General features: G+C 42.8%; 2 protein-coding genes across 4 annotated transcripts in view; one reads left to right on the top strand and one right to left on the bottom strand.

The window, feature by feature from the left end:
• The first annotated feature begins 391 nt into the window (after window positions 1-391).
• LOC103279718 (heat shock protein beta-7) lies at window positions 392-7,710 on the top strand. The gene is made up of 3 exons (XM_008116215.3): window positions 392-594; window positions 4,480-4,634; window positions 5,892-7,710. Exons 1-3 carry the CDS (start codon window positions 447-449, stop codon window positions 6,063-6,065), a joined length of 477 nt encoding a protein of 158 aa, XP_008114422.1. The 5' UTR covers window positions 392-446; the 3' UTR covers window positions 6,066-7,710.
• Window positions 7,711-12,262: 4,552 nt separating this feature from the next.
• The window catches only part of clcn2 (chloride voltage-gated channel 2), a 110,273-nt gene continuing 98,027 nt past the window's right edge, over window positions 12,263-24,508 (bottom strand). For 2 of the 3 annotated variants that reach the window (XM_062976826.1, XM_062976828.1), the window contains 7 exons: window positions 24,300-24,405; window positions 22,757-22,833; window positions 22,496-22,555; window positions 18,586-18,624; window positions 17,840-17,944; window positions 16,081-16,167; window positions 12,263-13,792 (listed from right to left, as the gene is read on the bottom strand). In XM_062976826.1, coding sequence (XP_062832896.1) covers window positions 13,598-13,792; window positions 16,081-16,167; window positions 17,840-17,944; window positions 18,586-18,624; window positions 22,496-22,555; window positions 22,757-22,833; window positions 24,300-24,405 — 669 coding nt within the window. In that variant the 3' untranslated portion in view covers window positions 12,263-13,597. The remainder of the gene's footprint in view (window positions 13,793-16,080; window positions 16,168-17,839; window positions 17,945-18,585; window positions 18,625-22,495; window positions 22,556-22,756; window positions 22,834-24,299; window positions 24,406-24,508) is intronic. The other variant, XM_062976827.1, reaches the window with a different exon arrangement.

Here is a 24,508-nt window from a genome sequence, read left to right as displayed (position 1 = left end):
CCACAGCAACGCGTGGCCGGGCACAGCTAGTTACCTTATAAAATAGATTACATGTTTGTAAATTATAGTTTCCTTCACTTTTGTGTTAGCCTGGCACCAGACTCTTTGGTTCCCAGCCATTGCCCGGTGTAGTTTTTGTGTGTGGTTAAAGTCACCCATTTGGTCACAGAGGTGACTTAGGAACAGAATCAGGGGTGGAAATTCCCACTTCTCATCACATCTCACTCCCAAGCGTTGAGTAGGCAGCCTCTTTATCTCACATTCCAGTGTCTGGGACAACAGAAAGGGCAGATCGACTAAGCCAATTATGGACATCTTGGCTTTCTTGGCCAAGGACCAGGCTCTTCCAGCCCCCAGCCCCCTCCCTACTAACCTATCCCTTCCCATAGATACTGGGACACATACTTCAGTCTCCACAGAGATCGGCTGCCTTCCTCGGCAAGGCCATGGCGTCTTCCATCAGCAACTCCTCTACCTTCCGCTCGGAGCATTTCAGCACCTACAGCTCTGGGAAGCCCTGCTTCGAACCCCTGCTTGACCCACCCCATGGGATCTTCGGTGCCGGGAGGGCCAGGGAGTCCTATGGATACTCAGGTGAGTGGGGCATGTTTTAGCAGGCTGGTGGCACCCAGGGATGGTTCATATCTTAACCTGCGGTGCTCAACTTTTGTGTTTCTCTCTTGATCAGCTCCCAGAATCACTGATCGTTGGTCCAGTTGTCTGAGAAATGAGGTTCAAAACATTTGGAAGACTTAAAGTTGAGAACAAGGGGTCTTTTCCTTGCCTCCCTCCCCATTGCTATCAAGATATTCCTTAATATGGGTGTCATGCCATTGGGTCTTGGATGGGAGACCAACAGAAATCTCTCAGTAGGGCTATGAAACCCAGGAGAGTCCTTGAAACTAAAATCGAAATTGGCAAGTTTTGAATTTCATATGGCTTTCTAAAATCCTCTGTATTAAAAAATATAAGCCATGATCTAAATTTCTTTTATGTTGTCTGAGATCTTGTTTGTGTGTTTGTGTCTTCAAGTTGGCTCTTGATTTGTGGATGGATTCTGTAGGGTTTTCATAGCTGAGGGATATACTCAGAAGTGGTTTTGCCTTGATTTGCTCCCAATTTGTTGTGTGTGTTTTTTTGGTCTGCCATAATTATTTGCTAATAAATATGTTAATCTGTCCATATTCAGAATTTCAAGAATTTTGTCGTAGCAATTCATTATCTCCGGGATTTCTTTGTCCTTCCAAAGCTTAGCATTTACTTAGATTTACTTGAACAATGTTAATGTTAAGATACTGATTTAACTGACCTGATACTCATGCCAAATAGAGGGAGAACATGAGTCCGGACTATTAATATAAGATGATCAATTAGTGAAGTTACAAATTATAAAGACATCAGACATTTGATGGAAGTCATATTTTTTTTTATTTTTATGTTCACACAACAGGTTTGAAGTTTGGATTATATATATATATATATACAGTAGAGTCTCACTTATCCAACATAAACGGGCCAGCAGAATGTTGGATAAGCGAATATGTTGGATAATAAGGAGGGAATAAGGAAAAGCCTATTAAACATCAAATTAGGTTATGATTTTACAAATGAAGCACCAAAACATCATGTTAGACAACAAATTTGGCAGAAAAAGTAGTTCAATATGCAGTAATGCTATGTAGTAATTACTGTATTTATGAATTTAGCACCAAAATATCACGTTATATTGAAAACATTGACTACAAAAATGCGTTGGATAATCCAGAATGTTGGATAAGCGAGTGTTGGATAAGTGAGACTCTACTGTGTATATATATGTGTGTGTGTATTTGCGAGTGAGCATATTGTTATATGTAACACAATATTATTTTATTTTACGCAAATCCCTTCTCCTTCACCCCCTTTTTTCTCTTTCCTCTCTTTCCCCTTTTCTCCTTTCTTCTCTTTCTCCCCTTCTAGTCTTCTTTTGATCTTCTATTCCTATCACTGGGGGACTCACGGAGGTTGTTCTGTGTTGTAGGTTTTTTGTAAAGTCCTATCGGCTGTCCAGATCGTCTTTGTGTATCACAGTCTTCTTGGAAAGCACTAATAAAAATATTTTTTTTTAAAAAAAGAAGAAGTGGTTTTGCCAATCCCTCAATCCAGGGAGTGGGTGAGCTCCTGCTGTTAGCCCCAACTTCTGCCAACCTAGCAGCTTGAAAACATGCAAATGTGAGTTGAACAATAGGTACCGCTCCGGTGGGAAGGTAATGGTGCTCCATGCAGTCATGCCAGCCACATGACCTTGGAGGTGTCTAAGGACAACGCCGACTCTTTGGCTTAGAAATGAAGATGAGCACCAACCCCCAGAGACGGACACGACTTAATGTCAGGGGAAAATCTTTACCTTTACTATTTCTGAAATTAACCAACAGCACTTGGGATTCATTGGTGGCCTCCCATCCAAGTGCTAATTTGAGTTTTTGGGGTATTTATCTTTATATAAATCTGGTACTGCTTGCTTGCACTATATCCTTATTTTCTCCACTCCATGTGGCCTGTTTTAATGGACAGAATGGCAAGTTGGGGTCAGCCCAAGATGTTGTTGTCTTTGGCAAATTGAAAATAGGGGTTTTTCTAGGTAGGCAACAGTACTTAGTTTTCCTAGAAATGAAGGGCATTTAAGTTTATCCATGGCAGTATCCAATGTTTTAAAATCACAATACATTTTCTTTAAAAAAAAAAAACCCTCTTATTGTAAATGTTAAAACACAATTATGACCTCCATTATATTCAGCCAGCACTGTCCAAGGTCATTCTGGCTGAGAATAATGGCAGTCACTACCTAACGCCCTTGAAAGGATGGCAGTAGGACAAGGAACCCATTACAGAGTTTCAGCTGAACTGTAGGGTAAGCTTAGAATCCTACCCTTCAATTAAATTCAATGCCTTGGATGTGTAATTTAAAGTGCAGAGCAAAGTCATAGAATCATAGAGTTAGAAGAGATCTCAAGGTCCATTCAGTCCAGCACCGTTCTGCCTTGCAGAAAAATACAATCAAAGCACTCCTGAAAGATGACACTCTCAGCCAGGATGCTCCATGAGGCAGTTTTCCAAAATGTTTAGATTGGATCTATTTTCTTGAAATTTGAATTCATTACACTGTGTCCTAGTCTCCGGAGCAACAGGAAACAAACTGGCTCCATCCAGGGGCCGGGCTGTGGCGCAGGCTGGTAAACAGCTGCTGCAATAAATCACTCTGACCATGAGGTCATGAGTTCGAGGCCAGCCCGTGGCGGGGTGAGCACCCGTCAATAAAAAATAAAATATAGCCCCTGCTCGTTGCTGACCTAGCAATCCGAAAGATAGTTGCATCTATCAAGTAGGAATTAAGGTACCACTTATAAAAAGTGGGGAGGCAAGTTTAACTAATTTATAAGGTTGGAATGAGGAAGTGCCATCACAGTGGATGATGAAGCAGCTGCTCCCTCTGTGGCCAGAATCGAACATCCCCTCAGGAGAAGGTTAAATTGCCTCTGCGTCTGTCTGTCTGTTGTCTCTGTCTTGGTTCAATGTGTTTATGGGCATTGAATGTTTGCCCTATATGGGGCCGGGCTGTGGCGCTATAAATCAGCTGCTATAAATCACTACTGACCGAGAGGTCATGAGTTCGAAGCCCGGGTAGGGTTAAGCCTCCGACCATAAAAAAAAAAAAATAGCCCCGGCTTGCTGTTGACCTAGCAGCCCCGAAAGACAGTTGCATCTGTGAAGTAGGGAAAATTTAGGGACGCTTTATGCGGGAGGCTAATTTAACTAATCTACAACACCATAAAACTGCTCACGAAGAAAAGAAGAGGAAGAACAACCACCAATGGACGGTGAAGCAACAGCTCCCCCTATGGCTGGAATCGTGAAGCTGGAAAGATGTTAAAAAAATGCCTCTGTGTCTGTCTAAAACTGAATGTTGTTTGTCTGTTGGCATTGAATGTTTGCCATATATGTGTTCATTGTAATCCGCCCTGAGTCCCCTTTGGGGTGAGAAGGGCGGAATATAAATACTGTAAATAAATAAATAATGTGATCCGCCCTGAGTCCCCTTCAGGGTGAGAAGGGCAGAATATAAATATTGTAAATAAATAAATAAATCTTTAGTATGACAGCCATTCAGATATTTAAACATGTTTATCATGTCTTCCCCCCCTTAACCTTCTCCAAGCTAAATCTACCCAGGCTTCTGAGCATATATATGGATCCTCATAGGGATCCATGAATTGCAGACCATTGACCATTTTGGACAACCTTCCAAATTGCCAATATCCTTCTTGAATTGCGGTGCCCAGTAGTGGACGCAATATCATTCCAGCTGAGGTATGGCCAAAACTAGAATAAACTCTCAATTCCTTTGACACAAAGCCACCAACTGAGTAATGAACACCGCTTTGAGTCTTGGAACTATGCATATAATTGCTTTTTAAATGTGATTGTTTCCTCCCTATCCAGGTCCTCCCTCCTCGACACATCCCTCTTCTCTGGGCAGCAGCAATGTCATTACCAGTGGGGACAAATACCAGGTCATGGCTGATGTCAGCCAGTTTGAGCCTCATGACATTGTGGTGACCAGCTTCAACTACTGTATTGTCATCCAAGCAGAGAAGGTGAGGCTCTGGGGAATTGAATGACCGTATTCAGAAGTAATGGGGAAATAAATTCCAAGCGGATTAATATGGGTATGTTCTCTAAGTCTGGCTATAAAGTCCTCCAGGGCAATTTTATATTCAAGTCCTGGGGGACCTGGGGATTCCCAGAAAAAAGTTATCTCTAGCAATGTTAGTTTAGGCAATCCCTCATAGTTCGAGGATGATGGTCTTCCAGTTGTGGGTTCTTGGGGGTGGGTTCTTAGGTGGCTGAAGAGACTTATTCTTGATCTGCATGTTCTCCCGCAGTGAGGACATCGGTTTCCAGGTGGAAGGTGATCCCAGTCAGGGTTGGCTTGACGGGCCTTCCTTTTGGCACATTTCTCCTTTAAGCCCTCTGTTCGTGCCGCTTCGAACTCCGCAGCACTGCTGGTCACAGCTGACCTCCAATTAGAGCGCTCAAGGGCCAGGGCTTCTCAGTTCTCAGTGTCTATGCCACAGTTTTTAAGGTTGGCTTTAAACCCATCTTTAAGTCTCTTTTCCTGCCCACCAACATTACGTTTCCCATTCTTGAGTTTGGAGTAGAGCAACTGCTTTGGGAGACGGTGATCGGGCATTCGGACAACGTGGCCAGTCCAGAGGAGTTGATGGCGTAGGAGCATCACTTCAGTGCTGGTGGTCTTTGCTTCCTCAAGCACGCTGACATTTGTCTGCCTGTCTTCCCAAGAAATTTGCAGGATTTTTCTGAGGCAACGCTGATGGAAACGCTCCAGGAGTTGGGTGTGATGTCTGTAGACCGTCCACATTTTGCAGGCATAGACCAGGGTTGGGAGGACAATGGTTTTGTAAACAAGCACCTTGGTATCTCTATGGATGTCCCGGTCATCAAACACTCTCTGCTTCATTCAGAAGAATGCTGCACTCGCAGAGCTCAAGCGGTGTTGTATTTCAGTGTCCATGTTGACTTTTGTGGAGAGGTGGCTGCCAAGGTAGCGGAAATGGTCAACATTTTCTAATGTTACACCATTAAGCTGTATTCCTGGCATTGCAGAGGGATTAGCTGGTGCCTGTTGGAAGAGCACTTTGGTTTTCTCGATGTTCAATGAGAGGCCGAGCTTCTCGTATGCTTCTGCGAAGGTGTTTAGAGTGGCTTGTAGGTCTTCTTCTGAGTGCACGCAGACTACGTTGTCATCGGCATATTGGAGTTCTATAATAGATGTTGTGGTGACCTTGGTTTTGGCAATGACACTCCTTCTGTCTGTCCACTTGCCCCTTCAGGTTGCAGAAGATGGCACTGTTTCCAACACCTTCACCCACAAGTGCCAACTCCCACCCGATATGGATCCGCTGTCCATCAGTTGCTGCCTGAACGATTCAGGCAAGTTGGTCATCTCTGCCAAGAGGTTGATGTCAATGCCCTCACCGCTCTATCGCACTGAGGTCAAGCTTTAAGATGCCCCTCTTTACCGTGGGCCTTGATTCCATATCACTGTTTACATTGTGTAACTTTACACATGCATTACTACAAAGCATGGATGCTGGGGAAACTATTCAGTGAATTGAGATGTATATCAGGACACTGGCAACGGTACCGATGCGCATTGGCCTCTATCAATGGGCATTGGATTCCCTAATTGGTGTCCTGATGTGCATTGGACTCTATCAATGAGCACTGGCACTCCTGAACCAGTTTGTCAATACAAATCAGCCACAATGTTCACTTTGCTATCTTCCCTACACAGCAGCTCCTTGCCGAATGCAGAAATTCTGGGACTACACAGTTCTGTTTCTTGCAGATGTAAGTCTACTGATATGGACTTACGCTCCATACTGATATCCAGCCAAAATTGCATCTCTTGACTCAGCCTTTCCGTGCCAACCTGATAGGAGTGTCATTCACCTATGCTCTGATTGTGGCCAAAGGGCTTTCTGCTCATGATCAATAAAATAGGTATGGGGTGGAGTTAAAATTGCAGCTATAGTGTTATAATCATGGCTATAGAGTCACTGTCATATCTAAGAAGGTATTGTGAATACAAAATAGTCACCTAGATTTATCCATCCATAACTATTTCACACTCGGGATCACTACTTTGTCATGATCGTGACACTATTGCTGCAATCATAGCTCTCCCACAATTTACTTTACTGGGATCAGCTGCATAGGAAAAGTGAAGTTCATTCTGTCGACAGTCGGAATATGGGAAAAAGACATTTCTATCATGTTGGTGGATCAAGCCAAGCAAGGCTACTTAGTTAACTATACTTAATTATACAGTAGAGTCTCACTTATCCAACACTCGCTTATCCAACGTTCTGGATTATCCAACGCATTTTTGTAATCAATGTTTTCAATACATCATGATATTTTGGTGCTAAATTCATAAATACAGTAATTACTGCATAGCATTACTGTGTATTGAACTACTTTTTCTGTCAAATTTGTTGTATAACATGATGTTTTGGTGCTTAATTTGTAAAATCATAACCTAATTTGATGTTCAATAGGCTTTTCCTTAATCTCTCCTTATTATCCAACATATTCGCTTATCCAACGTTCTGCCGGCCCGTTTACGTTGGATAAGTGAGACTCTACTGTATATACAATACAACCCGCATACCAGTGGGAAAAGTACCTGTGTTTCACCTACCTGCATCTGATAATATATATATTTTCTAGGGATTTTCTAAGATTCAGGGAGGTGTAACTCATAAAAAAGTCACTTCTTCCCCACTGTGTCTAAAACTTCCACAACAATTTTCTTGTTTGAAATTAAATGATATCTTGTGTCACAATGCAAGGAATTATCATGAAACTTTTCACTGTCTTGCACTTTTCTATCACTTATTTACAAGTTTTCATCACTATTTTATTATGTTTGGTTTTTTATGGTGGAAATTTTTGTTGAAATAATAATGTTGTTGCTATAATAATGTGAACTTATTTTTAACAGTTTTATCACAAGGTTTTGTTGCAATTTTTGTTTTTTAAAGCAGGAAACAAGGTAATATTTATTTCTTATGTGACAATGTAATATTGGAAACTACTTTGGGATTTTTGAAGAAATGTATTTAATAAATACTATATTTCAACACAGAGTATTTTCAGTACTGATCACATTGCGTCTCCAAGAACTACGAAAAATGGCTTAAGGGAGCTGGGTGTGTTAATACTGGAGAAGGTTAAAAAGTGATATGATATCCCTATTTAAATAGTTGAAGGGGGCTATATACATAGAAGATGGAACAAAGACAACCAATGGATTCAGATGAGTCTCCCATCTAAGTGCTAACCAGCACTGCTTCTGCTTAGTTCCCTGGATCAGATGGAATGTGTTGCCTAGGGTATTTGCATCAGGTGCTATAACTTGCAAATTGAGTATTCCTTGCCCCAGAAAACCAATGTGTTTTTATATGTTGACAGGTGACTTAAAGACTCATAGACACACATTGTATGACCAAGTTTCTGACCTTCCACTCTACTCTTTTTAAAGGTTGTGCCCGACTTTTGCAGAAGAGGGACTCTTGGCTCCACCAGCCATCTGTCTCCTTCTTCCCTGTGCAGATGCCAGCTGTGCATTACATCTCTGTACTTGGCTTGCGTGATTTCTGTTTTCCTCTCCCAGTCTATTACATCTCCAGGATGCCTGGCTCAGCACTTTCAGTTTCATCTCCTGGAAGGACAGCTCACACTTTATTTACAACAGCAAAAACTGATCAAAGGGTATGAAGTGGAGAGGAAAGCTGAAGTGTGGAAGACTACCCATCTAGAAGAGGAGAACAGCCCAAGTTGGTCTTTCAGGGTGCATCTATAATGTAGACTTCAAGATTTAACTGCCATGGTTCAATGCTAAGGAATCCTGGGAGCTGTAGTTTTACAAGATCTTTAGAACTTTAGCCTTCTCTGCCAAAGAGTGCTGGTGCGTCACTAAACTATAAATCCCACAACCCTATAGCATTGAGCCATCTCAGATAAAATAGTATCAGACACATTAATTCTGTGGCGTAGATGCACCTTCAGAATGTATCTATACTACTACGACAGTCTAGAAGTTTTGTACCACTGTAATAAGAAGATAAAATTGCTAGAAAGCTCTACTGCTTTAGTTCATCGGAGGGGATGAAAGCATTCTATTAGAGATGCATTTCACATCAAACAACAAACCTCAGGGTTGTATAAGGAGGAGCAATGTCACTTAAAGTAATATTATTCATCTGTAATTGTAGTGTAGATGCTTTCTTTGATATTCTTCCTAAATGCCATTTGCTAAAATCCCCGTGGTGATGAACGAAGGGCGGTTTAAAGGAGCACACTGGCTATCTACTGAATCTGACTCCCAAATGTCATTGATGAGACAGGAGAACGGTTCTCATCTCATCTCAGACAATTTCTGATAGTCATCTTTCAGGGTAGTGGAACTGATGCTGAAAAAAAATGTCCAAGGATTAGGCAGACCTTGGGGAACTTTGGTTTGGACTACGAATCCCAGAACCCTCCTAAACACATCACCTTGTAAGTGTGCACCTGGTCTGACAGTTCATGAGCAATATGATATTTTTTTAAAGGGAAGCTGAATGAGCGAATAAAAGAAAAAAAAAACTTTCATTCAGAGGTTGTTCACTTTGAAGAATCAAGCATTCAATATTCCAAAACAAGAGGCTGGTTTAACTATTCATAGTTTGACTGTGGAACTCACTGCTACAGAATGCAGTGATGGCTGCCAACCTGGATGGCTTTGAAAGCAGATCAGATAAATTCATGGATGGCTGTCACTCAGAATGGCTGTTTTCCCTTATATATAAGAATTGGTATCCTGCGGCAGCCATATCCTATAGGCAAATGATGGATGGACCAGATCTAGAAAGACATTTGCTTTGATCCCAACATGGTATTTCATTTCTTCTGTTATTTAAAACAGGAACTTGGTCACATGATTGAGCAATATTTCCAATTGTAACCATTCATTTTATATACTAGGAGCTCAGCTTTAGAATGTACAGAGTACCTATAAATATGGGCAGAGTTTCCTTGTTACCACTAAGATGGAATATAAGTGAAAAAACTGGATGTGAGTGGTATTCAAATTGATTTCAACTCAATGGGATTTTCTTGGCAAGATTTGTTTAGAAGATGTTTGTCATTGCCTTCCTCTGAGGCTGAGAGAGTGTGACCTGCTCAAGGTGACTCAGTGGGTTCCCATAACCGAGCTGGGATCTGAATTTTGGTTTCCAGAAGTCCTACTCCAACACTCAAACCATGACTGCCTTGAGTTGTGTATACTCCAAAAACAACTCACTCTTCTTCTTCAAGGAAGAGTGAATACTTTGCTACCTGCATAATTGTAAGTGCTTTGACATTGAGTTATGACTGTTTATTTTGCATAATTTAGACTGCTTTTGAAAGGTGCAAAGTGGAACATTGAAGTTCCATACTCAATCCACTGAAAATTTTGCAGAGACAAGAGTCCGCATACAATCCTTACTTTTTGCCTGGATTTGAACAAACTAGAAGGAAACTGCATCCATGTCTCCCTGAAAAATGCAATCCCATGACCAAGCCCTGGCAACCTTAATGGCAAAGGACATTGTGAATGATAGTCCAACATCTTGAAGGCCAAAAGTTGCCCACCCTTAAACTACAGCCTATGTTCTGGCCACCAACATGCAGTTCTTGATTGTGTCCAGGAAAAGATGCCACCTGTCTGGCCTCTGTTTGTTACAATGGGATGTGGCATATAAAAAAGCCAATGTGAACCTAGGCTGCATCAATAGGAGTATTTGTTTCCGATATTTCTACCCCGCCCTTCTCTCTGAGGGGACTCAGAGTATAATATCTAGATTGTGGGGAGTTATACTATCAGACCTCATTTGGAATTCTGTCTAGTTCTTGGCACCACAATTCAAGAAAGATATTGACGAGCTGGAACATGTCAAGAAGGGTGACCAACGTGGTCAAAGGTCTGGAAGCCAAGCTCTGTGAGGAATAACTTAAAGAGCTGGGTATGATTAGCCTAAAGAAGAACCATGTTTAAATATTTGAAAGGCTATCAGACCGAAGAGGGTGCAAGCTTGTTTTCTGCTGGTGTAGAAACTACGTAGGATTCAAATTGCAGGAAAAAAATTCCACCTAAATGTTAGGTAAAAAACTTCCTGATGGCAATTGCTGGTTGATTGGGAATATGCTGCGTGAGAGTCTGGTGGAGTGGAGTCTTCTTCTCTGGGTGTTTTTGAACAGAAGCTGTGTTAGGAATGCTTTGATTGTGTTCCTGCATGGCAAGGAGGTTGGACTGGATGGCCCTGTGGTCTCTTCCAACTCTATGTGGTCTCTTCCAACTTCTATGAATCTATTATTTTTTCATCACTGTGTACCTCATTAAGCAGCAAAGTCACCTCAAAGTCCTTCTCTGGGCTGAACCGAGGTCGGATCAGGAGGTACGGCAGGAGCCAGCTGGTGTCAGCCGGGAGAGCAGATGCAGGGCCAGAGGTTGGAAGGTTGCAGGCCTCCGAGCACCAAGGTCTGCATGCTGTTAACTCCGGGCAATGTATTAAGCACAAGGACAGTCCATGGTGTCTGTCACTGCGCATGGCACTCGAGCTCCAGGCAGACGTTCACCTTCTGAATCTGCTGTGACAAGAGGGAGGAGGCCTCTCCCCACCAGGATGGTGTTTTGTGAGAGGGAAATCCTCATATATAATCCACAGCATGCTAATTTTATGTATATTTGGAATTTGGTAGTCAGTTGAACCCAATGACTTCTCTCCATCCTGGAGAGCTGTGACCAGTGGGGTGCCTCGGGGTTCTCTCCTGGGCCCAATGCTATTCAACGTCTTTATCAATGACTTAAACAGTGGAATAGAAGACATGCTTATCAAATCTGCAGATACAATTTGGAGATAATACTCCAGAGGACAGGATCAGAATCCAAAATGACCTTAACAAGTTGAAGAGCTGAGCCAATTTCAACAAGGATAACTTTAAGGTGCCACACTTAGGTAGGAAAAATTGAAATGCACAGAAAAAATGAAATGCACTCATTTCAAGCCAAGTGGCTTGAAATCAGTACATATGAAAGGGATTTAAAAGTCTTCGTAGACAACAAGCTGAATATGAGCCAACAGTGTGATACAGCAGCTAAAAGAGCAAATGCAATTCTAGGCTGCATCAATAGCAGTATAGTGTCGAGATCGAGTCATAGTCTCACTTTATTCTTCCTTGATCATACCTCACCTGGAATAACACTGTGTCCAGTTCTGGACACTCCAGTTCAAGAAAGATATTGACAAGCTGGAAGGTGTTTAGAGAAGGGCAGCCAAAATGGTCAAATGTGTGGAAACCTATGAGAAATAGCTGAGGAAGCTGGGTATGTTTAGCTTAGAGAAAAGAAGATTAAGAGGGGACATGATAGCCATGGTTAAATATTTGAAAGGATGTCCTATTTAGGAATGGGATCACTTGTTTTCTGCAGCAATGATGTTCTGTGACTATGTTGGTTTCCCACCAATGTGATATAAGATCTTTTGGAAGACACCAGACAATCCCAGTACGAGTTCCTAATCCATGCCCTTCCTTGTTATCTTCCCCACAAGAGAATTGGTCCAAGGTCCCAGAAGGACTGTGTGATTTAGGAAGACGCCAGACACTTGTTGGGTTGTTTCTTTGACAATTCTATTTGCAATCTCTTTCATTTATTAAATTAATATAAAATGCTCTGTATTTACAATTCGAGTGCCATCCCCACTTTCCTCTCCCCATTCCTCAACGTAGAGGAGTGGGGAAGGGACAGTCGTTCAGAGTCTTTATTTGTAGTTGAGGATGGCCAAGTGAAGAAAAGGCTCAGTAGTTAAGAGATCCAGTGTTCAACTTACTTTAGTCACTCATAAAAATGGGCAGGGTGATGACTTGCCCGTTATTTAGCAGGAAAGCCCCTTCCCAATAAACGACTGACTGCATGCAAATACATCATGGTAAGGCAATGGGTTTGGGAAAGGACTAAGGCAGCCATATGGCAGAGCAGAACTTGGGGCACGTTCCATTTCTGGATTATACTGCCCTGAATCCCTGTGCAGGTTAGTGGGATTCTGGGAGCTGTGGTCCAAAAATAAGAGAAACTTCCCCAAGCTTTGCTTGGTGTGCCATTCAGGAATATTGAACCCAAGCGCCCCAATGGCAGGGGATGATGTGACCTATAGTCCAGAACACCCACAGCACAGCATATTGGCAAAAGTGGTGCCCAAACGACAGGACCAGCCTAAGCCCAAAGGTAGTCTGCTCCAAGTAAGAAGCAGTGCACTCCACACACCCTTGTGTTAGGAAGAGATTTCTACCAAGAAAGGCACCTCACAATCTTCACATGCTAGCTCCCCCTCTTTTTGAAGGTTTTGCCCCACCGTAGAGCTTGCTGGAAAATGGGCTTACAAAGCAGTAAGAAGAAGTTGTGTTGAATGAGCAAGCCCTGAGATCAAGGGGCAAGATAAAAAAAAAGACTGCCAGGATGTGCGATGGAAGAAAGCACAGTCCCACAATATGGGGACAGGTGTGTTGTCGTCAGCATCCAGTGGGCAAGAGAGAGATGGATCCAGTATTTCCAGGAAGCGGAGACTCCACTTGAGGCTTGAACCCCAGTGAGGCAGACAGAGCTCTCCGCAGGGAATCTTGAGGCATTCCACAGCAGGAATGTCTTCTGCTCCCTCCACACTTTCCAACCAAGAACAGGAAAGGGAGCAGCCTCCGGGTTTTGGACTGGGGTGCCATCCCATTGCCTACTTCCCAAGACTTGGCCCTAAGTCTCTTTTCTGATCCAGAGGCCTCTGGAAAGCATGTGTTTGAGGTCCCAGGACCCTGAGCTGGAATGCTAAGCAAGGCACTGACATCCCCACCCTCCATGTGGGTCTGGGCTGGAAGGAAGCAGCTCATGGGAGGGGATGGGCCATCAACGCAGACCTATCACGTCCACCAATGCTCTGCACGTCCTCTTCTGCCACCGTCATTGGCATTTGTCGTCGCTTTCAGAAGGGCTGGACTCGCGGGGGATGGAGTGCCGGTGCCGCCGGTCCCACAGCTGGTGGATTTCGGTGGCCTCCGTCTCACTGCTGCTGGTGGTGCTGTCACGGAAGCTGGCCAGCGGAGGACGGACCTTGACGCCCTTGGCTGTGACCGAGCCCTCAATGGCTTTTCGCAGCTGGAGGGATGGGAAAGAGCAAAAGGGAGGGGATGAGGGAGGCCATCAGGATTACGGTCTCATTCAAACTGCATAACCATAGTAAGTAAGTAAGTACAGTAGAGTCTCACTTATCCAAGCCTCGCTTATCCAAGGTTCTGGATTATCCAAGGCATTTCTGTAGTCATTGTTTTCAATATATCATGATATTTTGGTGCTAAATTCATAAATACAGTAATTACAACATAACATTACTGCGTATTGAACTACTTTTTCTGTCAAATTTGTTGTCTAACATGATGTTTTGGTGCTTAATTTGTAAAATCATAACCTTTTTTTTTCGTGTCAGGAGCAACCGAAGTTGCTTCTGGAGTGAGAGAATTTGCCGTCTGCAAGGACATTACCCACGGGACGCCCGGATGTTTTGATGTTTTTACCATCCTTGTGGGAGGCTTCTCTCATGTCCCCGCATGGAGCTGGAGCTGATAGAGGGAGCTCATCCGCGCTCTCCCCGGGTGGGATTCAAACCTGGCAGCCTTCAGGTCAGCAACCCAACCTTCAAGTTACAAGGCTTTTATCCCCTAGGCCACCGGAGGCTCCAATATCATAACCTCATTTGATGTTTAATCCCTCCTTATTATCCAACATATTCACTTATCCAAGCTTCTGCCGGCCCATTTAGCTTGGATAAGTGAGACTCTACTGTAACTTTATTTTTCTATTCTGCCACCATCTCCCGGATGGGACTCGGGGCGGCTAACACGGGACAAAGTCTCGAAAACAATAACCAAAGAACAACAATTAAAACATTACAAAGCGTAAAAACACAATAAAATGACATTATGCAGAACAATACATCAATCCATAAAAGCTCATTTAAAACATGAAATAAGTAACAATATAATAAAATAAGATGGACCACCAATTTGGTGGAGAGGGATAGCATGGAGGGGCCATTTAAACTAAAGTGCAATGGTATGGTTATAAAGTGCTTCAGGGCAAGAGCACAAAGTGCAAACATATCTCGACTGTTGGGAAGGGGGGCAAACGTCCAAATTAATTGTAGGAGAAGAAAACAGTGCGAAGGAAAATATATTAATTTAAATTTCGATCATGGGGACTAAGTTATTCAAATGCGCAACGAAAAAAACAAGTTTTTAACTCCTTTTTAAAGGATGCAACCTATGCAATACTCTAACAGTGCTTTTCTACGGTTCATTATGTTTCACTGTTTATATGCTTGTTTTACATGCTTGTTTTATGTGTTCTTGTTTTTAAGGTATTGATACTGTATTTTATGATGTACTGGGATTCGTCCCCATGTGAGCCGCCCCGAGTCCTTCCGGGGAGATGGGGCGGGATACAAAAATAAAGTTATTATTTTATTATGACACAGCAAACAAGATAGACATGCTGGATTTCATATCACAAAATCACAAGTCGAACACTTCCCAAGTGTCTAGGACTGTGTGATGTATTTTCAGATGATGCCAGTTGGGTGGCCTTTTGCAGTTGGCAGATCGTAATTTTGTCAATGTCTATTGTTTCCAAATGCTGGCTGAGATCTTTTGGCACAGCACCAAATGTGCCGATCACCACCGGGACCACCTGCACTGGTTTCTGCCAGAGTCTTTGAAGTTCAGTATTGAAGTCCTGATAGCAGCTGAGTTATTATTATTATTGTTGTTGTTGTTATTTTGGAATGTATATTTTTGTGGAGGCTCGTGGTGTACAGCAATCTTGCCTGTTTCCAAGTAGTATATAACAAAGACCACAAAAGCAATAGCTACAACTAATAAAAAAATTTTAAAAAATTCAGGGGCAACTGGTGACATTAACTACCACAAATAATTATCAAAGTAATGTAGTGGGGGCAGAGGTAAGTATTTAATTGCTATCTGAAACACTCAGTACTGGTAGTCTACCTGATGGAAATAAAAGGATAACATGGTGAGCGCCAGATGATAAGGCCCTGTCTCTGCACTACAATCAAATGAACATCATGATATGAGACACCCTCCTCCAATGCAAAGCTAGGGAAGTCTATACAGGAGAAGCTGATCCATCAGGAAGTCTGGTACTACACTTTATAAGGCCTCCTAAACACAAACTGGCCATGCTAGCTGGGCAATTCTGGAAATTGCAATTCAAAGTATCCACCTCCCCCTGCAAACTTTTGTTCCTTCTCAAAGAATGTAAATAAACTGATGGAAGGAAATATGTCCAACCTAACCTCAAACATTTACAATAAATACATGCCAACTCAGTTCACGGGCAGGAGAGCAACCCCTTTGCTCAAGGATACTCACTTCCTTCAGGGACACCATGCCAATAAGGCGCCCGATGCTGGTGACGTAGGCATGGTCCACTCCCAGGAGGGAGAAGATGGTGTGCGTCTGCAGGAGACAAATGTGGAGTTAAGTCAAGCTTCTTTGGACTTGGATGATCCTCAACCAGCAACTTTTACACAGTTTGGTGAAATTCCTCTTTGTAATGACAACTCTTTGCCATGCAGATTGGATGATTCTTGGAGTTGGATGTTCAGAAAAGGAGCTGAAGGAAAGGATCCATTTCTCCAAGGCTTACCTATTCTACTCCCACAACCCAATACTGGCCTCCTTCAATAGAGACAGGGACAATGTATTCATGGGCTCATGATCTGCCACTTCAACCAACCACAGAGTCAAAGCAAAGGTAATGGCAGCAAAACACGTGGAAAGGAATGAGGAAGTACAGCCATTAGTGGACGGTGAAGCAACAGCTCCCCCTGTGGCCGGAATCATGAAGCTGGAAAAATGTTAAATGCCTCTCTGTGTCTGTCTATACTGTATGTTGTTTGTCTGTTGGCACTGAATGTTTGCCATATATGTGTTCATTGTAATCCGCCCTGAGTCCCCTTCAGGGTGAGAAGGGCGGAATATAAATACTGTAAATAAATAAATAAATAAATGGCAAGACCAGGTTTCCATACAGGCATCCTTTGGGCTCCTCCATCTCCAGGGACTATACTGGCCACCTGCTTCTGCCTTCAAGGTGGCAGCTGCGGCATTTCTGCTTGTTTGTTCACAAGGTAGAAGCAGGCAGCTAGCTTACTACTCAGAGACTGAAAATTGAAGACCTGGTAGGTAGGGCTTGCCACTTTCCCCCTTGCTGCCCTATGTTGCTTTATTAATGGTAACCCCAACATCTGCTATGATATCTGCATCTGATGTCTGCTATCCATACAGGATCCTGGAACCAAATCCCAATGGATACCAAAGGCGCACTGTATAGAACTCTTAATTCCACTTTAACTGCCTTGGCTGTATATTGTGGAATCCTAGGACTTGTAGTACTGTGAGGTGATATTACTCTCTGGCTGAGAATTCTAAGTAAACTGCAAATTTCAGGATTCCATCCAATGCAACCAAGGTAATTAAAATAGAATCATAGACTATACTATTTGGGTGTCTCGGCCTCTTGGACCTTCCAGTATCAGAAAGCCTCTCACCCGTGCTCTGAAATGAGTCTGCATCTAACAAACCAATCACCACAATTCCAGCCTGTCTTGATTATGAGAATTGAAGGCTTTGCTTATGATGTGCTCACTTTGCATTGCTGTACTTATTATGGGAGACATAAGATTTAGACAGCCCATTTTGAAATCTCAGTTTAGACAAGCTTCCCTGAGGATTTCTCCAGACATTTTTCAACTCCCCATGCTCTTCCTAGCTCTTTCCATACCCATGAGAGTGAGGCATTTGAGATTTTAAAAGCAATAACAAGAAGAAAATGAAAGTTGAGATATTCAGGCCAGTGGAATTTCAGATTAGGGAGAACTTCCTGAAGATAAGAGTTGTTTGACAGTGGAATTGGGAGGTGGCGGATCCCTCTTTGTTGCAGGTTTTTAATCAAGTGTTGGATAGTCACCTCTCACCCAGATCCAAGTTTTCTGCCCTAGCAGGAGGGTGGAATAGATGTCCTTTGGGGATCCTTATAATAGTACTGAATGACATATCCTGCACTTGTATGTATATGTGCAGAATCAGAGGACCAACTGAGCCTTGATTATTTCTACGCTCTTTCTACCTTGTGCAAAGAAGTGCGCTCCACCAGCTGGAATGGTGCAGGGTCAATTTTGCAGCTGTTGAAGTTGACAAACTGATCAAGCTGTTGTTCCTCCCACTCCAGGATCTGAAAGTCAAGGCACCAGATTAACGTGTTGGCCAGGAGAAACTGCCACAGCCCGCCTGCCTCCATGCGCTGTATTGGGACTACTAAAAGTTGTGGCTCATGACCTGGTGCTCATCTGCGAGCCACTGGCTGTGATCCGTGGTGAGTTTTCAGAAAAGAAAGAAATTGATATCCACAGGTTCTGCATTAACAGATTCAGCTAACCATGGCCCAAAATGATTCATTAAAAAATTCCAAAAAGCAAGGATTGATGTTGCTGCACACCAAACACTACATTGATCTGTAGACACACAGCTTGCTGTAGCCTCCTGCCATTTCTCAGATCCTCAGGCTCTCTCTGGGACTTGTTTTTGTTACTTGCCATTTTATATATGTCATTTTTCCTAGACCATTGTAATTGAGCAAATTGGATACATCTCAAAAGTAAGATGGCAGTGGGGCAAGGGAGACCACAAGTATAAACAAATCTGTTCACCAGATCACCCTTAACCCTTGGATAAGGGATGCTTAACCTATATCAGGCAACTCTTAGCAACCGATCTGGCAGGACACATGCTTTCTACCCCTGTTTTAGGAGGACACAGTTTGCAGTACAGGATAAACCCATCTACGAGGTTCTAGGAGTGACAGATGAGACTCACCTCCGTGGGGGTCATCTCACCAACCACTTCATATTCATCCTGCAAAAGAGAAATAGAATGGAGACACATTGACTTGCAAGAGATGCTTGCGAGAGGCCAATCAGCCAGAGCAGAAAGATGAGGAAGGAACAATGGACACAACTGGAGTGAAGGGAGGAGGCTGAATCCATGTTGGCTGGGCTGTGCTGGGAATTCCCAAATATATTTCCCCCTGGCTCTGGATGTTGCTGAACTACAAAAGCCAATGATGCCTGTCATGGCTGGCAAAGATGGATGGGAGCTGCAGTACAGCAATATTTGAAGTACCATCCTTTGCTCACCATTGATGAAAACAGTGTGGGATACTGGAAATCTGGGAGAAGAAGATGGAGAAAAGGGTCACAGTCCAACTTTGAGAGGCACGAGGAATCAAAGCCTCTGGTTCACATTTGGGTTGATGTTAGGATCTATGTATAGGTTGTTTTATGGTGCTGTAAACTCAAACTAGGTGGTTTTTATTAGGTTGGTGAGTACATTGCCTGAATATGTCTTCATGGGGTTAAAATTGGTAATTGTTGCACCAAAGCTATGTAGTAGTTTTTTCTAACATCAAGTTTTCTTTGACTTATGGTTCTATCAACAAGAGACTTCTAAATCATTTCACCTTCGACAGCCATATTCGAGTCTTGAGACTCAGATTTTACAGACTCAGGGCAGCCATGGTTTCCTTGACTGAGTCTATCCATCTGCAATGCAATTTTCCTGTTTTCCTTTGTATTTCTAACTCTCCTAGCTTTATTGCATTTTCTAGTGGGTTATCTCTTTTCATGATAAGGACAAAGTATAACAATTTAAGTTTATTCATTTCTGGCTTCAAGAGGGCATTCAGGTTTGATTTTCTTTAGTACCCATTCATTGAAATTTTTAGCGGTCCATGATATCCATAGAATTAGAAAAGATTAAATTCCCCACCAAACTATAAATCCCAGAATACACTAACATGGAGCCATGGCAGTTAAAGCCACATCAGATGGCTATAACTGTGCAACATAGATTCGCCTTTGCTCCCTGAAGCAAGAGGGAACAAGTGTGTTCCCATCTGAATAGCAGCCCTTAAGATATTAATAGATTGCTGTTATTTCTCTCTCTAATTTTATCTTTTCCAGATTTTAATAAAATGTTCCTCTTGGGGTTCATTTTCAGACCCTTCGTGCTCTAGTTTTGCCAATGTCCTTCTGCAAATGTGTTGTTCAGAACTGGACCGAGTGCATCGGAAGCAGAGTCTCGATAAGCGCAGGATGGAGGGGAATTATTATTTCTCGTGATCTGGACTGCCAGGCTTCTGTTAATGCAGCCCTTAAGACTGCATTAACGTTTTAGCGGCAGCGTCGCCTGGCTTAGCGCGTCACAATATAGATTTAATTGCAAAGATGTGTGGCTGCTGAAGCAACTTCCATTTTTAACACATATCCTGGCAGCAATGCAGATTCCTGCTCACCCACTCCTAAATAATGGATCAGATTAGTCCCTTTTCAAATGCTTCACGGGGAAAATGTGGCAACAGATGCTGCAGACGGATAAAAATTCTGGACGGGTGGCCAAAAACCCCCAGAGAACAAAAATAAAATATCTTAAAAAAAAAAAACACCTGCCAGCTGCCTCTAAATGCTTGTCCAAATCACAGCTTTTCTAGATACCGACACAAAATCATCCCAATCATTTCAATGCAGCAGGTTTTCATTACAGGGGTGAGGACAAGAGCAAATTAGCTGGGGAGACAAGTCATTTTCAAGAAGGAATGAAGGCAATAAACGTATCTGATTGGCTGTTTCAGGAGAGATCACTATATAAATTGGTTAGTTTGTGAAAAGTGGGGTGGGCTGGTTGGATGCCACTAAGAGAAGAGATTAATCAGAATAAGAGGCCGAGCTGTGCTGAAGGCTCTTGTGGTTGATTCATCATCGCACGGCAAAAGGGTATCGAGTGCGAGATAATTGCATCAGTCCTTGGGAAAAAAGATGCAGCAATCTCTAAGCATCCTTCATATGGAAGGAGCAAAGCTCGGGAATTTTACATTTTGAATTACCGTATGCTCTCCAGAATCCCTCAGCAGGGCATTGGACAAGCCAGCCGAGCAGCTGCCAAAGGAAAATGCAACTTCTCCAAGTTTTTCCTAAGGAGGAGCACTAAATAAAATTGTAATTAACATTCATCTAGCCTAGCCCTTTACTTCCAACTAGAGATCCTTTGAAAGTTGAAGCAATCAATAGCCACCCCAACACCAGAAATTCAAGGATAGAATCCATTTGAACATGGTGAATCTACTTCACTATTACAGCTACCAGCTGGTAATACTTCAGTGAAGAGCTCTTATGGAGATTCTATTTTCTTTATTGTCAAATTTTTATTTTGGGAAAAAATATGCCATTCTAAAAACTCATCCAAGGATGCAACTAATGCAGCTTGACACCATTTGAACTGCCACAGCTCAATGTTATGGAATCCTGGGATTTGTAGTTTGGTGAGACAAAGAAGTCTGGGGCCTCCTTGGAGAGAGAAGGCAAAAGACCTTGGAAAACTACAGCTCCCAAAGCATTGAGCCATGGCAGTTAAAGTGGTCCCAAACTGCAATAATTCTTTGGTTTAGATCAGTGGTTCCCAACCTTTTTTTGACCAGGGACCACTCTCCAACATTAGTACCAAAAGAGTTACAAATCACTTTTTGGTTAACTTTAGATTTGGTTTGGTTATTTGGGTTGCTGATTCAGAACACTGCATTGGATAGACACCCATTAGTTGCCATCTGTTTGCCCACAGAAAACCATATTTAATAATCTAGAGCTGATGTGGTCTATCCAATGCAATTTTCTGAATCAGCGCCCAAATAACCCAGGTACAGGCCTAAAAACAAAGACACCAAGATTTTTTTGGTTGGGCTGTGTTATTATCTGTAGTAGTAATGGTGAGGCTGTGGACCATATTTTAGTTCTTGGGGACCACTGGTGGTCCATGGACCACAGGTTGGGAACCACTTGCTTAGATGAAACCAAAATTGGCAGTCATCAGCAGACCTTACGGAGATGAATGTTTCGAGTGAATTTTTGAAGCATTGCAGGAAACAAGTATCGTTGTTCCTCCACATTTGCAGATTCAATTTTTGTGGATTTTATTATCTACGTGGAGCCTTCGGTGGTGCAGTGTGTTAAAGCGCTGAGCTGCTGAACTTGCAGACCGAAAGGTTCCAGGTTCAAATCAGGGGAGCGGAGTGAATGCCTGCTGTTAGCTCCAGCTTCTGCCAACCTAGCAGTTCGAAAACATGCAAATGTGAGTAGATCAATAGGTACTGCTATGGTGGGAAGGTAACGGCGTTCCATGCAGTCATGCCAGCCACATGATCTTAGAGGTGTCTATGGAAAACGCCGCCTCTTCGGCTTAGAAATGGAGATGAGCACCAACCCCCAGAGTTGGACACAACTGGACTTAATATCAGGGGAAACCTTTAGGTAAACCTTTACCTTTACTTTTATTATCTATGTATTTTATTAAAAATGCTTTCTGCAGGAATCTCTAGGTCCTCCATGGTGACCTGATGGTCAACGTCCTCCTATCATGCTGGAGGACCTAGAGATTTCTAGAGAGAACATTTCTCTAGGAGTTTCTAGTTCCTCCAATGTGATTCTATGTTCAGCAGAAGTTGACTATAGAATTATGCTAGAAGATTTTGACATTCTGAGACAGGTATTCTCTCAAGTAAAGAAAATTAGCAATTTCTTTCCATCTCAGCCATCAGACTCTCTTGGGTCAGTCTTGAGCCCTAAAAGCCTTCAGCACAGCCCCAGGCCTCAGTGGATACATTATGGGGCAGGTTAGCTTTCTCGCCCCTTTGATTGTTTGGAAAGAGCTGGATGGACGTGGCGCAGCCCACACTTACCGCCACGGAAATGCGGACGCGCTTCGACTTGCGCTTTTCAGACAGGCCCGAATTCTCATCCTTATTTTTTTTCAACCAGGAGAAACAAAACAAAATAAATAGGGAAAAGAGAGAGGGATTACGGGGGAGGGAGGACAAAGGCAGGAAGATGTCTGGCCACGTAATGGGAAAAGTGAGGGGTCACCCCGGGAAAGGATTTTTTTTTTGTTTTTTGCCCAGAAATATGGCAACAAGATGGGATGGAGAAAAAGGGTGCCTCACCTCAGTGGACTCAGTTGTTGGGGAGTTGGCACAAAAAAGGCTCCGCAAAGCAATGCCTGGAGCGTCCACAGCTCCAGCTGCCAATGGAAAAAAAGAGAAGGAGGGCGTTAGAGGAAATCCAATATTCTGGAGTTTCTCCAGAAACGCACAGTCCTTGATACCATCATCTGGTGACCATTTTCACTACACTATTATAGCTCTATGATTCCACTTTAGCTGCAATGGCTGAATCATAAGGAATCTCAGTGCTTGTAAATGCCAGGATTTCGTGGGATGGAACCATGGCAATTAAAGTGGGATCACAGAGCTATAATCCTGCAGTATGAATCAGCCCCTGGCAGTAGTTTGCCAGCTTCTATTTATTTATTTACAGCATTTATATTCCGCCCTTCTCACCCCGAAGGGGACTCAGGGCGGATCACATTACACATATAGGCAAACATTCAATGCCTTTTAACATAGAACAAAGACAAGACAAACATAGCTTCTAGACAGGATTTTCCCCATTTCAAAAGTTATAAAGGCAGAGCTTTCCAAACTGTGTATCATGACACATTAGTGTGTCGTCTGCAGTGCGTCAAGTGAAAGTAACAAGAAACCTCTGAATCTATGTAAAATGATTAATAACTCATATATTTTAAAATATAAATACAAGTTATAAGACATATCATGTTCCCATATATTTTATTATTACAATTTATGTATGTGTCCATATCCCTTTTAAGGTGTTGGTTTAACCTCTAGTTTGCTAGTAAAACTGAATTAGTGTGTTGTAAAAGGATGCACGCCTAAATGGTTTGTCACCAACATGAAATGTTTGAAAAGCTCTGACCTAAAGTTTAGTTACTGGTAATAGGAGCTTTGAACTCAACCATTCCAGGCATGGTTGTTGTATGTTTTCCGGGCTGTATGGCCATGTTCTAGAAGTATTCTCTCCTGACGTTTCGCCCACATCTATCCTCAGAGGTTGTGAGGTATGGAGAAACTAAGCAAGGAAGGTTTATAGATATCTGTGGAAAGTCCAGGGTGAGAGAAGAACTCTTTGTCAGTTGGAGGCCAGTGTGAATGTTGTAGTTAATCACCTTAATTACAGAGGAGTTCCAGACATGGGAACCAGGGACAGCTAACAACTCTGAACAAAGGATGCCCCCAGGCAGGAAGAAGCCAGGAGATGAATCTATTCAATGCTAATTAAGGTGATTAACTACAACATTCACACTGGCCTCCAACTGACAAAGAGTTCTTCTCTTACCCTGGACTTTCCACAGATATATATAAACCTTCCTTGCTTAGTTTCTCCATACCTCACAACCTCTGATGCCTGCCATAGATGTGGGTGAAACGTCAGGAGAGAATACTTCTGGAACATGGCCAGACAGCCCGGAAAACATACAACAACCCTGTGATGCCGGCCATGAAAGCCTTCGACAACACATTCCAGGCATTTTGGTCTTATTGCCCCTTTCCCACTTTTGGCCCATAGGTTCCCTATGTTTAGTTCAAGTCTAATTGAGACTGATGTTAAAGAGGTCAGAAGACGTACTTGAAGGGCTCTCAGATAAAGTGCTGGGGGCTCGCTTCAGAGCTGGCTTGAGGGGTTTGCGGGATTCACTTCGAGGCGGGACAAATGAAGATTCCTCAGTGATGATCTGCATTGAGAGAAGGAAAGACAACGGAGCATTGAATAAAAAGAGAAACTGGGATTTGGTCGATATGTTATCACAACAATTTGGTTGCCACTTCCTGCACCAT

The sequence above is a fragment of the Anolis carolinensis genome, chromosome 3, assembly GCF_035594765.1.
Source record: "Anolis carolinensis isolate JA03-04 chromosome 3, rAnoCar3.1.pri, whole genome shotgun sequence".
Taxonomy (NCBI): Eukaryota; Metazoa; Chordata; class Lepidosauria; order Squamata; family Dactyloidae; genus Anolis; species Anolis carolinensis.
The sequence above is the reverse complement of the archived record's forward strand: the minus strand, read 5'-3'. Positions and strand labels throughout refer to the sequence as shown.